Source organism: Thunnus thynnus, chromosome 12 (genome assembly GCF_963924715.1).
Source record: "Thunnus thynnus chromosome 12, fThuThy2.1, whole genome shotgun sequence".
Taxonomy (NCBI): domain Eukaryota; kingdom Metazoa; phylum Chordata; class Actinopteri; order Scombriformes; family Scombridae; genus Thunnus; species Thunnus thynnus.
The window spans coordinates 6,751,072-6,766,518 of NC_089528.1; the positions used below are offsets into that span (position 1 = coordinate 6,751,072).

A 15,447-nucleotide genomic window follows, 5' to 3' on the forward strand; every position below is an offset into this window, starting at 1 on the left:
ATGACACACACAAGATGGTTTCTGAACGTGCTCCAGATCTACCACCATGTCCAAAAGTTTGCATCACAGGTAAGACTTCAGTTGGCTTTTTCCAAAGACAAAGTCATCTGATTGTTGGAAAAGCAGGGAAAATATCTCATTGGACTGTGATATTTGATTCACGGTTATAAAGTTCAGCACTCCTTATGCCAGATTTGTGTTTTACTTTGATGCAAATAGGTTTTAATTGCAGTCCTGTTACAGTGTAAATACCTCACAATTGGCAGAACAGAAAAAGCACAGGGGTAAATTAATTGTGACTCAATTGCATTGAAGTGTCCACTAAGCCATGTCTGTGAACTCACACACATGGTAGCAGGGCCCAGAACTGGACCACCTTATAGGAATGCTGTCATCATTAATGTTAATAATTGCACCTGTGCTTTTCCTGCTGTGACATGTCAACATGTCTTATAAAAAGGTGTATGTATGTATTCCTTTTAATTGCAAAAATGTCAAAGAATTGAATTTTGCTGACATTTTAAATGCACGTTTGTCATGATGCATACAACAGCAATTCTACCTTCAACTTTGTCATAGTTTTGCCATGCGATCACCTTTCCATATTAGAATGCACTTTTTTGCTTCTTTTTCCTTTGTAAGTTGTTTCATGTTGCTTTGAAAGCTCAGATGCAAAGTGGTGATTCTCTGAACTTTGTCAAGTTGCCACATTGTGCTGATTGGTATTAAAATGAGTCGCCTGAGTAGCTGCCTTTGGAACTTTGATTCACTCACTTCAAAGTGCCTTTTTCATGTGGTGTTCTGTTATTTTGTCCGCCCCCTGTTGAGTGGGGAACAGAGGAGAGTCAAAACCAATATGCTGCTGGAGATACAAGTAGAGAAACAGATAGTGAACAGGATGGGAATAAGTGATGATGGCAGGGGAAATATAATGTAAGGGGAAAAGATGTGGTTCATTTAGTCATTCCTTCTAATAGGCCTTTCAGTCATGTCCACACGGGGGAGTGGATGGGATCGCTCGACTCAAGCAATTATACTTCTACATCATGACAGATGGGGCAGGGGGATGACTGTGGGTTGGACTGGGGTCTCCCTATTGGTAAGAGGGATTAAATGTAAGAAACTGGGGAGGGGGGGACCCTGATGTAAAAAAAAGGGCGGGTAGGGGGAAAACATGGAGAGTGCGGGATACAGAGCTAATGGCAGCTAACGGTTGATTGGCTGTGACTGCCAGCCAATGGGTGTAAGAGAAGAATAAAGCGTCTCCGATGGTGATTAGAAATTCTCCACTAATGACAGCTGGGGGAGGGGAGTATTGAAAGGAGGTTTAATATGTGTTGAGTGTGTTTGTACTGGATGAATGAAAAACAATGAATGAATATAATGAATCTCAAAAGAATAGTGAACATCTGTGTGTGTGTATGTGTAGCTTCAATAACACACGAAATACAAAAAATGTGTCGTTTTTTTTTTTTTACAAACATGAATATTCTCCAAGTTTTTCAGATGTCTTTGTACAGGTTTTTATATATATGTAAATGTATTTTGTACGTATGAGAAATGCTCATTTACATAACATGATTAACATGAAGTAATTAACATAACAAACAAGCAGAAATAGCTTTTTATATCTCCTCTGTTGTCTCTCCATTGCCCTCTCTATGCCACCTTTCTGTTTCTAAATCCTTTCATCTCGCCTCTTTCTTTATTTCCTTCGTACCTGTAATTTCCAGCTGATTTATCTTTGTTTCTCTGCTCTCTCTCTATGTCTTCTTGGTCTTCTTTTTAGCGAGGTAGCTGTGGTAGTAGAAGTTGCTGAAGAGGGCGATTAGACTGAGAGAGTAGCCCACCACAACCATGTTCATGGAGTCAGGGAAGTCACAATCAGCGAACAGATTGTAGGTGGTGTGGATGGTCACAATGAGAAATTGGAGCTGGTAAGAGACAGAGTGAGCAGAAACAAAGACAGGAATGAGTGACCACAACCTGGCCATTGCAACTAGTGGACACAGACACTGGCTGTGTCAGTTAATTCTGCCAACAGCAAGAGGTAAAGATAGCTAGCAGTACATCCTGCCATACTGCACTCCGTCTAAAGACAGAAGGGTAACACTTTATTTTACTGGTCCCTTAATTTTATACTAATTTCCTGGAAGTTTTCTGAGTAATTTGAAGGTATTTAATGGTTAATTTTTAGGACATTTTTACAAAGAGGGTGGTGCAAATTGGTACAAGTAATAAGAAAAAACTGTTGGTAAGTAAACATACGCACTATTGTTAATTTACAAAAATTCTTACTTAATTCAACTCTTGACGATTCTTTAACTGACAGAAAACACTCCGGTTTCAGTGTGTAGTTTTGTGCATCAAGCAATATATTAGCATATTAGGCTTTTTTAATCATTTCCTAAAAGTAGCTGCTAATTCTTTGAAAGCTTTATGTAATTTGGTAATATACAGGAAATGTGCTTGCTCAAGTATTTAAGAAACAACCTAATATTCTAATATATCGTTTAACAAATAAAACTACACACTGAAAACCAACTAAACCAACTTAACATTTTTTAAATTTTTTCTTATATTTTGTACCAAACTGCACCTCCTTCTCTGTAAAATGTACTAACACTTAACTTAAAATTTCCAGGAAATTAGTATAAAATTAAACCTGTATAATAAAGCGTTACCAACAGAATATATGAGGACTTTACCAAAACAAAACTCAAATACCAAGAATTTGAAACATTCTCAGACCAAAAGCAAAGCATATTTACCAAGGCAAAAACTTGTCATTGCCATTGAAGCAGCTAAAAATGTGAGAGCATATCAATTTATGATATATAATATTTTATTTAAAATTTTTGAATTATTTGTTTGTAACAATTCATTTTTCTTTAATTATACTTGGCTATATTATGCAGTGTAGTACTTTTTAGTACAGTAATGTACAGTAGTTAAATAATTTATCATAGTGTTGTATTGTGCACATGGTGTAGTATGTCCAAACCTTTCGTTTTTTCATGCTTTGGCAGTGTTATACTTAATTAAGGTAGTGCCAATAAATCTTGAGAAACCACTACAACCTGCGAGGCAATGGTCACAGAGGCAGCCAAAGGCATTGGTAAGCTACTTTCATCAGCGCTCTCGCTAGCAGGGCTGCACATGTAAGTGTTGCTCTGAAAACAATACTTACAAATCTCTTTCACTGCCTACTAGGGGTGCAACGGATCACAAAACTCACAGTTTGGATTATATCATGGATTTGAGTCACGGATTGGATCATTTTTCGGATCAGCAAAAAAAAAAAAAAAAAGGGAGGGAGACAAATAAAACTAAGTTTTCCATATATTCTGTAAAACACTTAAAGCAAGGAACTTTTGCCCATGGTCTTAAATGAAAACAACATTCAAGATGTCCTGTGTTTAAATAAAATCTTAAAATATATAAAATATTCAATGCTCAATTGTGCATTGCTAATGTAAGTTAGCAGCTTGATGGCTAATTAGCTGCTCAGCTGTAGCACATTAAACAGCATGTAAAAATACCTGCAGATGTCACTTCGGACCCGTTAGATGCTGGTTTGGTTGTTGCTCTTCAAAATCCCTGTTAGCGACACGCTGTCTGTCCATGACTTGTACTTACAGCAGTTTGTTTACTTTGTCTTAAATGAGACATTGAATTTTGCAATTAATCCATGGTTCACATGTGTGCCAAACCATGGGGGGTGATCCATACGGATCACGGATCAACTGCGATCCATTGCACCACTACTGCCTACCTAAGTATATTTATAATTTCAGTGTTACTCTTCTCCTATCAAGGAAATTTCCCTTAAATTCTTTAATATACAGGATACCCCGGAGAAATATCTGATAATGAAAAACAATGTCAATCTACTCAAAGGTTAACAAACCGAATTTTTAATTATCACTGAAAACTCATGAAATTACATTGTCAAATACACAACACATCTGTGAAATATAAGATATGATTATTCACACTGTCAATAGTGGTCAAGCTGGCAGTAAACGTGCTGGCAGATTAGCTTGCTAGCTCTCGTGCTAGCCACCACGTGGGCCTCGTCTCGTAGGTCATAGCAGATCTTTAAGAATCTCCCAGTGAGAGTGGCATTTAGTATATCAGCTCTGTGTTACTATGAAGTAAATAATAGCATTTTCATAGAAAGAAATATTATTTGGATACTCTGCATTAACTAATATGAGCGATTCACCATGTTGCTAGCTTACACAGCAACGTTAGTGAGGTTTTTTTTTTTTTAATTAATTAAAGGATACTATAACTGGATAGTTAGCAGGAGAAGCTGTAGTCACCTCAGCTGTACAGACAGACAAGAATGTCAATCTAAGAAAGACAAGTATCACAACAATTCTGTGTAAAGCTTATCAGTCATTGACACTATGGACTGATCAATATCCATATGTCACTACATATGTCACAGAGTCACTACAGTATTCAGGCACCAAGCAGGAATTGTTTGTATGAATGAACATAATGGATGTTAACTAACCGCCCCACTCCACTCCACTCACCCGCACCTCCCTTTCCAATGTTCGTAGTGCCTCTCAAGATCTCCAGTGTCCTCAATCAACTCAACTACCTCAGCTTCAGTTCACTAAATTGTGAAGCCAACTGTTAATGAAGGCTTGGGGGTCACCTCTAAGGTCAGTTACATAATGGCAGTCAGCCACCATACTGACCTATAGGATGCAGCCAGATAGAAGGAAAAAAAAACCCTGCGGGATGCATTGTCTTCTTCATCAGCACCATGAATAGAAAACAGATGGTCCAGTAACTAGTTGAGGAGCATCAGTTCTGCTAATCCGTCTAGTTACTAACAGCCAAACTGAACAATTACAAAACCAATAAGTAGGCGGCCGTGGAAGGCTTCTTACAAGTTGTAGGAATATGCCAAGCTTCTTGGAGATACAGTCAATAGACAATTATACTGGTGATACCATAATTTCACATATATGCAGCTGAATGAAACCTACTTCACTCAAAGATATCTTTGGCAATGTCTTTATTCCAAGACAAAAAAATGGATCAAAATCGATGCAGGAGAACCAGAGATATCATCTTTTTTATTCCACACGTCTTCATCCTTGTCAAAACCTGGTGCCTACATTACTCACAGTCCTCATCCTAAATGATTAGACTGAATTACGCTAAAACATAAAAAAGGACTGATCACCAAAATTACCCAAAGAGGTGGTCAGAGGTGAATTTCACAACTTCATCAAGACATATAAAGAATAAAATAGAAATAAATACACACACACACACACAGGCAGATACTGACCAGCTGCAGGGAAGTGAGGTAGCGTTTCCACCAGAGGTATTTGGTCACGCTTGGTCCCAAAGCTGCTAGGCCATAGTACAGATACATCACCACATGAACCAGGGAGTTGATCAGACCAATCAGGAAAGCTGTGGACAGACACACAGGATGAGTGTGTGTGTGTGTGCTTTTGTGCATATGTGTCAGTGTGTATACTCTTGTGAAAGTATAAACTTATCAAGTCGTGTATACTAAGCACATCCATGGCCCCAACACATAATTTGCAGTTTAGAATTAATGCTACTTTCGCATTTTGAGAGTCTGGGTTGGCGTGTTGGCATGTACTCACACTGGCCCCCAGCCACATATTTAACCCCGGCCCACCAGTTGAAGATCATGGTTGCGTGATGGTAGACGTGGAGGAAAGTCAGCTGACTGTTCTTTTTCCTCAGGATGAAAAACATCTGAATCATGCAAACACACACAAAGGCAGACGTAAGAAATTGCAGCCACATATTTATGTACACAAAAACTGCAGGTACAGAAATACATGTCAATGTAAGCATGTTCCAAAAAAATCACTCTCTCTGGGAGTTACATAACAAATGGAATACTTAAAATAAAAAAATAAATCCTGATGTCATACTCACAGTGTCACTGAGCTCTATAACTTTGGAGAAGTAAAACCACCAGCACACTCTGGCCATCTGTGCAACAGGGTGAAAAAAATGTTATCAGTCCACTCCAAATTCATTTATTTACATGTTTTAAACTTCCAGAGTGAACTTACTGTGGGTAAATAAGTGTGAACTTACTGTGGGTACTGTGTTTCAAGAATAAAAATGTATAAATGTAAAGCTATATTTAAGCTGAAAATGAGCATTTCAAGAGGCACGCAAGGTTATTGTTGTATATTTTCGTCATCAAGTTCCTGTACACCAAACTCTGTGTCTGGACTCATGAAAGGAATTCCAGAGTGAAGCTACACCAAGAAAGTGTTGCATAAAGTACCATGTAGTGACAAGATTTACCCTCATGGCCAGTGGGCTGTCGCTGTAGTCGACTGGCTGGCACAGCAGACTGTATCTGGCCAACCAGGAAGAGGCCGTGAACTGGAAAGACAAAAGCCGCTTTCATCTCTGCCTTGGTTTCTCACAATCAGCACGGGGACCTTTCATCCCATTTTCTCACACACACACATTGCACTGCGAATTGAGTGAAATCACTTCCTGTCTCACTGACTCCCACACTGGACAGAACACATAAGAAATGTGACACCCCCAGAGATTTACATCAGTCTGACCTAACAGATGTGGAGGAGTTTTGTTCTATTGAGTAAAAATGGCATGTACTACCATCAAACCAGGACTCTAACAACAGTGTGGACAGTTCCCACATACATTAGTACCTCATAGAACATGTAGGCAGACAGGCAGACCATGGCAAAGTTGTAAACTATCAGGACAGGTTTGAGGTTGATTGGCTCCCTCTTCGCCATCAGCTTTGGCCCTGCCCATATAATGATAAGGTAGCAGAGAAAGATGCAGCTGATAGGCAGAGGAGAGTAGACCAGCAACCAGTGATCTGTCCTCTTGTCTAGACAGAGAAAAAGAGAAGAGACAAAAGCAGAGATGTCTAAAATATCTATCATTGAAATACTTAAAAAAATACTTAAAAAAATACATAAATAAACTGAAAACAAAAGCATACCTCCTTTTTCCAGAATCCCTTGGTAAAATAACTGGGCTTTCTGCCACATGGTGATAGCCTGAAAACCCTGAGATACACATTATTATAATAAATTTTAAAAAATTAGCCAGTAAGTGCAAAACTGAACCAAAACACTGTGGTCAGAATAACATTTAGGAGATGTGCAACCCACTCTACCATGGACAACATGCTAAAATAAGGCCAAACTATTAATAATCAGATCTAAAAACTGCATTGGGTACAAGCAAAAAAAAAAGTATTCCTCCTGAAAAGTAACAGCATATTTCATGCGGTCATAAAAAACATCCTCCTTTGTGTTCGAAGGTCTTAAAGTAAAGAGAAAGAACATCCCACTGCAAATTTGATGAAGCCACACAGAGATGATCTGGATTATAACCCAAGGATTAAATTCACTAATCCAAACGTATCTCTTGATAATGCGTAATAACTAATAATCCTCTTGATAAATGGCTGCTTAATGTGGACGAGAGGGTGATGAATTTCCAACAATTTCCAACATATGACAGTGCTGCCCTCTAGTGTTTTGTATGTTCCCTCTCCTCCATCTTGCTTTGTGTTTCAGCCAGCCCCCCCTGTGGTGATGACACATTCACCAGCTGAAGTTTGGTCTATAAATAAAGAAACTCCAACACAGTCTTTATCACTTGCTATGTTCAATCTTTTCGGCAGAATAGCTGCAGAGCATAGATGATCTCTCCCTCTGTAGTTTCTTTATTCAAGATCATTTTTCCTTCAAGATTTGATCTCCAGGACTGGACAAAATTAACATTTAAATATATCTCGGTCCTTTCAGTTTGACTTGTCCTCTTTTTCACTATTGGTAGTATAAAATGTTCACATTTTTGTCCTTTTTCCATTTTTGTCTCTTCTTTTCTATACCTGCTCTGATTTTTCTGGGAGCCTGATGTATGTCTTTCTTGAAGCAAGAAGATGCATCGCTAATTCATCTGTTTGTTTTGCTCAAAAAGTAGCAAAATTAGAGTGTGATTTTTGGGTAAATCCACTTAAACACAGTTTATCTACCTATTTATTTTTAACATAGTGTTAACATGGCATAAATCTGTACAAAATTTCCTAGATACATACATCAAATGTATAAAATGAGTCTTACAAAGGGGAAGCATGAATGAATATATTTCTACTCAAACTTTTTATTTAACATTCCACTACTGAATGTAAGTGAAAGCACTCACTATTGGTAGAAGCAGCAGACTGTGTAGACAAAGCTAAGCAGTTTAGTGCCTCCTTACTGGGATTTACAGAGGAAAATCCCTGACAGAGCCAGGCTGCTACAACCTGCTCAGGTTTAGCATTTAGAACACTGCTGAGTGGAAATGTGTAACAAAATACTGCAAAACAAGTTGATGAAAATTACAGCAGCAGATAATGGTTAAGGTTAAAATGGATAGTTAATAACAACATGTAACAGTTTTAAGCACAATAGCCATTAACCTCAGCAACCTGTGATCTTCAAAGCTGATGTTTGCTGGCTGTTTGATAAAGTGTTAATACAGAGGCGTAACACTCACAGGAAAATATGACAACAATTCTGTTTAGTCAGATTATAATGATCAACTGTTATTCTCTTATTTTTCTGTAATATGCTGACTAAATCACATTTTAAAGTGACCGCACACTTGCACAAATGTTACATCCTTGCTCTTTTTGAATTGTTTTTTTACATTTTAAGCCCCAAATTAACAATGACATGTTACAAGGAACAGGACAACTCTGATAAAGTGACGTTACCTTCATTCTGATGGTGACTGGTTGTGATTTTCCTCTTTAGTTCATCCACCGGTCAAAAGGATGCTGCATCTCAGTCATGTGTTAAGCAGCACTGAGGTAATCCACCTGTTCTCTCTGTGTATATGCGTGTGTGTGTCCAGCATGACATATGGCAGTGTGGTCCTTTTTTATACTAGTGTAGCAGCTCAAATACCTGCCAGCTAAATCCCATCTAACAGAGTTCCAGTATAATTCAGAGTACATATGACTGTACCTACAGGATTAATCACTTCTACCATTGGTTCTTATGGTACTGTGGCACAGGAAATTGAATTACTTAATCATAATATTCAGTTAAATTAGGATTTACTGACTTTTTTCAACCAAATGGAGAAATTAATATTTCACCTTGGGTTGTAGAGGTGGGTTAAACCCACCAGCAATAGACCCATGGCTTGTTTTTAGCCATGCTGGTAGCACTTGGGGTGGCAATATTTGTCCACCACTTTGGTCCAAACTGAAATATCTCAACAACTATTGGATAGATTTCTATGACATGTGGTTCAGATATCCATGGTGTCCAGAAGATGAATAATGAATAATGATGCCCTGACTTTTCCTGTTGTGCCACCAGTAGGCCAGAATTTTCATTTATCCAGTGAAATATATCAGTATCTACAAGATGGGTTGGCACTCAGCTGTACTTTGTGTTTAGGGCTAATTAGCAAATGTTAGCATGCTAACATGCTTAACTACATAGCAAAAATTTTGTTTACACATTGTGAGCATGTTAGCATGCTAATAGTAGCATTTAGCTGAAGGCACCACTGTGCCCGAGAAGAGCTTCACAGAGCTGCTAGCATGGCTACTTTTGGTGTCCAGTGATTGACAAAATAAGCAAGGTTTAAAAATACTGAATGTCTGTCTCTCGTCAAAACTTTTTTATGTGAAAAGAACAATCAAAATAACCTCCCATCTCCAATTACATGAATGTGTAGTCACATACATTGAGTTATTATCTATTTTAATGTTTCAGAGACATTCAGAAACATGAAATCATATTCAAAATGTCTCTTCTTTTTTAATCTGGAATAACACATCAACACACTTTAAAATCTACAGCAAAAATGCAAAATTGAGTAAACAGAGCAAAACTGCAGCATTTTATGTTAATTCGGGATATTACATAAAATGACTACGTCTACATTTGATTTGTTATTCCATACACAATGAAAATAATTGAATCTAATAGAAGTGGCACACTAAAAATACTGCAATCTTGTGTGATTTATAATATCTAATGATTAATGCTGATACTAATCAAATTTCATATACCACTTCCCAAATGCCTTGTAAACATCCAAATGAGTAAAGCATTGCTCTTGAAATCTCTTATGAACCTCTTATGAATAGTAATGTAGTAGCACAGCACATCACCAGCATATTCTGACAAAAGCAAAAACTGAACAAAGAGGAACATGTTTGGACAGTATCACAGACTGAGGTCTGCTCAGCAGCACTTTACACCATCCTCTGACTCTGTCTGTGTGACAGTAGCAGTCAGTCCACCCCATCTCTCCACACACATCTATCTACAGCCTCCTGCAGGCAGGTTATACACTGTAGACTTCATTCATGGGAGAAGACTGGGCCAACCTAGCTACTGTATCCACACAGAGGAGGGAGGTGTGGAAATGCTTGCAGAGAAACCACAGTCTGATTACTGCTTAAAACAGCCACAACTGCTCAGAGAATTGCTGTTTTCCTGCATATTCTGACTACTAAACTACTAAAAAGTAAAATACCAAATAAACCCACTGTAACTAACTAGAAGTGAAATACACAAATAAAAACATTCGTAATATTACCGGCATCAGGCTAATGATGATGCGGAGGATGGACGTGGTCGTGACTGTGATGGGGAGATGGAAGATTTTGAGTTTTATTCTGATTTGTATCCTGCTGATGGTGGGATTGATTCTGGTGAGTGGTATGATGGTGGTGATGAGGATGATGATGATGAAGGTTGTGGTGATGAGTGGATCTAGGAGCTGTGATTTCCTCCTCTGGTTCATCAGTTTCCAGTTGACTTGTGGGTAATGTAGTTGGTTCGTTGACACTCAACTGCGCTGTCTCGTTCGTCGTGATGCTGTTGTTGTTGCCGCTTGATAAAGTGGAATTAATCTGGGAGAGATAAAATAACTGTCATAACCATATTATGATGTTGCTGTTCTTGCTTTAGAGCTACAAAAAACAGCTGCCTGCTCTGGCTGGAAAAAAGCGTAGTTTGTAGACCTGAAAATCAAAACAACAAGCTAAAAGAGGCTAAAACTTTAGAGCAGCAGAGTTAGTGGCAATCATTTATGGGTTTGCCACTACAAGTGACTGCTTTGACATTACATTTATCTATTGTTGATATTAAAAATATTTGTGAGTGCAGCTTTAAATATATTTTTGATGAATTCATACTAAACACTGAAAATCACACGAAGAAATGTATGTTAATATACATAACTACACATACAGATGTCTGCGAGTGTGTATTTGAAGGAACACATGACTGTGAGTGTGTGAACGCGTGCATAAACAATATAATCATACATGCGTACAAGCACTCACTCGTGTGTGTGTTTTGTGATTACTACTCACAGAGCAATTGCAGATATTTTTGTGATAGGTGGCTCTGATTGCAGCCTCTACATATGGGTAGTGCAGGAAACTGTACGGTAGCACTACATGGTAGGTGAGGAGACCACACCTGGAAACAAATGAGGAAGACAGAGAGAATCAAAATGTGCATGTTAATCACTGCAGTGTTATCAGTTCCTTACTTATTGTCCAAATAGGCAAACACAGATGATCTAGTAACGTCTTTTATCTCAGAAACTCTCCATGTATTTCTTTTTAGTTTTTTGGGATAAGTCACACTTGTTTTCAAGAGTGGGTCCTAATTCTTGGATGCACTAAAATTCTCTAACACGAGCCAAAAGGTGGCAAAGAACATGTATTATTAATGTAAAACCAATTTTAAAAGCATGACATAAAACCCTAAAATTGGCAGGCCAAGAGTGCTGAGACTGGTACTAATATTTTATGCATTTTAAGTTCACACTGTAGTGTTATCAAAGAGCTCCAAATCCTGCTGGGGTTGTTTTTGCATGAGTCACAGAGTAATATCTTCTATGCAGTCTGTTGAGCTTCATGGTCCCTAAATCTGCTGGTGTTTTGACATAAAATCAAAATTTGATATAGCTGTCTTGAAGAGGAGGCTGGTCTTACCTATCATAGACCAGGAAGTCATCTTTGTCACCATCCAGCTCCTCCCACACGTCACTTTGAAAGGGAGCCTGCTGATACACCGGAACATCAGGTGGAGCTTTTCTCTTCAGCTCCCAGTACATGGCTCTGGACAGAGCCTCTCGCTCGTTTACTATCATGAAAGACACCTCCGTCAGTTTGCTGCGGTTCAGCCTGTCACGCAGACCTCCAATGCTACAGTGAGACAGATAGAGGAGCAGATCGAGCTGAGTCACTTCACTGTTCATCCAGGCTGTTTCAAAGAAGAACTAGGTCCTTTTACTGCAAAACATTACAACTCTCAAATGAAATGAGTGCACTTCATCTTCCTCCAGGTAATGCTGGCCACCTAAACAACTGCTGCTTTGCAAGATGATCAACCAGTTTATTTAATCATGTTCTACCAGCTGCAGTGACAGCTGGGAGTAAACAGACAACCATCTTCTTTGCTGCTATCTAAGAGTTCTTTTACCTTTTACTTAAAAACATCTGTTAATACCAGAATAGAATACCAGACATACCAGTGTTGTGGGTCTAATTTTATAGAAATGCTCCACACTCAATCATTAACATGCCAATCTGGCCACTGTAATATGGCTAGATATTAGATCTTAAAGTCCTAAACAAGAAAGTACATTTTGTAAGTAAGAAAAAGTCTAATGAAGTGACAGTCTGAATTTGTTGTGTGGCAAATTGCAAATGTCTACTTCAAGAATAGTTAAAAACTATGTGGTGATGTGACCAAGTGCCACAAATGTGTGCTTGGTATGTTTGCGCTGTGGTCAAAAAATGCACCCCCTACCAAATAGCAACATCCCTTCTAACTAACTAATTAGAATAATGAGTCAGCCTTAGAATCAATGAGCACTTTATTTTAAGGAATACAGTACATTTTGGGAAACACACTTATTCTTCTTCATGACAAGAGAAGAAGAAGAAGTCTTAACTCTGGGAAAAAAGCAAATAAGCATCCAGGGATTTCATAAAATGTTGAACTATTCCTTTAAATTATTATTACAAGAAAAATGTTGAGAGAAAGTCAAGGGTATATATATATATATATATATATATATATATACATATCAATTTGAAACATGTTTCAATTTTAATTATTGATATTGTCTGTAAAACTGATGGCCTAACTGTTAATGTTAACTCTGGCCAAAACTTCGTCATTTCCCCAACCCCAACTTTCCTTAATGATAATGATGATTCCTTAATATGATTCTTACTAATTTAACTCTCCCTGTGACAATTTTGATACCCTGTGTATCACTGTTGTAGATTATAATACTATACTAGTTTCATGAAGTCTGTTTTCTTACTTGGAGGCCTGAGTGAGACAGAACTGTCAGCTGGCCTTCAGTAGCGCCACCACCACCACACTTCCCAGCAGCTTCTGCATGGGTGCCTGTCCCTTTATGGTCCAGTTGGGGGCAGGTTTGCAGATCCTGGAGGCATTATTGCCCCCCTCTACCAGCAGAGAGACTTGTGAGGCACACAGCAGGCCTGGCAGGGCCGCGCACAGCCACAGCGACGAGAGAGAGTACATTGTCCCCCCCCTGGCTGCCTATACTGGATCCAAATGAGAAGACGTGCATTTAATTAGACAAGCAACAATTACAACTCTGAAGTTAATGAGATCAATGAAATTGACCAACCATGGATCTTCACATCCTTTGCTAAAGCCTCTATACTGTACATAACTTAAATTCAAATGATATAAATGCAGTCTGTGGACTACAGTGCAGGGCAACACGTGCAGGCTGTCTGGTCTAAAAACAGATTCAGTCTTTGGCAGGTTTCCCCCAGCGCTGAAAACAACATGGCTCGTCAGTCTGATCCCATAATAATGAAAAAAGTAAACCCTCATTGTCTCTCTTATCACATGTGGACATAATCTGCAAAGCGAGTTTGTTACGGGGTAAACAACCAACAGACTGAGTGTCGGGACAAATGGACGGACAGACTGGCAGGCATGCAGAAAAACAAAGAGAGCCAGCAGGCACACAGACATCAACAGATCCAAAACTGCACTGCTTGTACAAACAGGCTCAAGATCACATTTTGTCAACTGTTGATTTAAAACTACTTAAAGTTTAGCGATCAGATTGCAGATTTGATCTAAATCAATACGCCAGTGTCTGGAAACAATTTTGTGTCCCACAAATGTAGGCTAGTTATTGAATTCAAATGTATTAAGTGTTTGAAAATTGATTAACAAATTATTTTGAAGCTAAGAACAAAAAAAAAACCTACCCATTTGAAAAGAATTAAAGTAAGAAATGAAAAGTACAACGGCATAACACATTTATGATTTGCTCATAATACAGGAGGAAAATAAGAGCAAAAATACTGACTTTTATTTACTTCAATAATATAAATAGGAGCCAGAACAGAAACTCTTACCTCTGTCCTCTCCCTCTCTGTCCTGTGACCCACAAACAGGCAGCACACCCCTGTTGTTTTTAAAGCCTTTGCGGTTGAATAAGCACTTCCCCCAAATCAAACAGACAGAGGCAGAGAAACACACAGTACACAACCAGTGTAACACGTACTCGTTGTATAATTGTAAACACATTCAATTCATGATTATATACATGCTACAGACAAAATAATGTTAGCATTGAGGATTCAAATGTGAAAGTATCTACATCACCAGTGCAGATAAGACTAGAAAGGTGGGGAATCTAAAATTCGGCAGGAAAGGCACGGGTGGAACTAATAACATTAATAATTGACTCCATTGAGGTTTATCGATTCCATGCTGACTCATTGCCAAGGCTTACTGGGACACCTGGATGTTATAAATAAGACCTGTGCTTTTCCAATCCCATAGCCCATACTAAATGTATACAGTACATGACTAATTGTCACTTTTTCTGAAGTTGGTACACAGCAAAATCTACATTTAAATTTACAGTTTTATCCAACAATAAACCCAATTTAACAATATATATTTGTATTTATTTTCTGAGATCTTGCTGTTGCTGCTTCCACCTGCAGTTTATTGGAATTCCTGAAGTGCTGTGAGCAGCTCCTCCCATTCCTTCAAACGAAGAAAGTGTTTTTTGAGCATTTAATGTCTGTATTATTGAGTCAACAGTAGAGAGATGACAGGAAATAAGCGGGAGAGAGAGAAGGGGAACAACCAAGATCCTCAGCTGGCTGGGTGTCACGATGATTCATGATCAGCACCTTAAACCCCCAGACCACCAGGGCATACAATCCAACTCCTCCACTTCCATTGTGCATTGCAAATTGTCACTGAAAAATCAAGCACTTTAGTATGTACACTAAGTGTTTGAATATAAATAACTTAGTCATTGGAAAAGTACTGAAATAGTATGTAGTATAACTGGGACAGATGCTGTGAAAAAGGCCTATTAGCTGTA

General features: G+C 38.4%; 2 protein-coding genes across 3 annotated transcripts; both read right to left on the bottom strand.

Annotated features, from left to right (window-relative positions):
* Window positions 1-1,078: 1,078 nt before the first annotated feature.
* elovl8a (ELOVL fatty acid elongase 8a) lies at window positions 1,079-8,860 on the bottom strand. The gene is made up of 8 exons (XM_067605011.1): window positions 8,777-8,860; window positions 7,007-7,073; window positions 6,705-6,892; window positions 6,328-6,408; window positions 5,947-6,003; window positions 5,646-5,760; window positions 5,318-5,445; window positions 1,079-1,934 (listed from the first exon to the last, which is right to left on the bottom strand). Exons 1-8 carry the CDS (start codon window positions 8,780-8,782, stop codon window positions 1,764-1,766), a joined length of 813 nt encoding a protein of 270 aa, XP_067461112.1. The 5' UTR covers window positions 8,783-8,860; the 3' UTR covers window positions 1,079-1,763.
* Window positions 8,861-9,777: 917 nt separating this feature from the next.
* Window positions 9,778-14,565, bottom strand: selenop2 (selenoprotein P2). 2 transcript variants are annotated; one of them, XM_067605008.1, is made up of 5 exons: window positions 14,462-14,565; window positions 13,378-13,627; window positions 12,035-12,247; window positions 11,405-11,513; window positions 9,778-10,939 (listed from the first exon to the last, which is right to left on the bottom strand). In XM_067605008.1, exons 2-5 carry the CDS (start codon window positions 13,602-13,604, stop codon window positions 10,634-10,636), a joined length of 855 nt encoding a protein of 284 aa, XP_067461109.1. In that variant the 5' UTR covers window positions 13,605-13,627; window positions 14,462-14,565; the 3' UTR covers window positions 9,778-10,633. The 2 variants fall into 2 exon arrangements, with proteins under 2 accessions (XP_067461109.1, XP_067461110.1); XM_067605009.1 differs by having other exon boundaries at window positions 13,378-13,614; window positions 14,450-14,538.
* Between the last annotated feature and the right edge of the window lie 882 nt (window positions 14,566-15,447).

Coding starts and splice junctions, on each gene's coding strand:
- elovl8a (XM_067605011.1), bottom strand. Junction 6,893..7,006: donor AGGGATTCTGGAAAAAGGAG/GTATGCTTTTGT, acceptor TTCTCTGTCTAG/ACAAGAGGACAGATCACTGG. Junction 1,935..5,317: donor ACCTCACTTCCCTGCAGCTG/GTCAGTATCTGC, acceptor GTCTCTTACCAG/CTCCAATTTCTCATTGTGAC.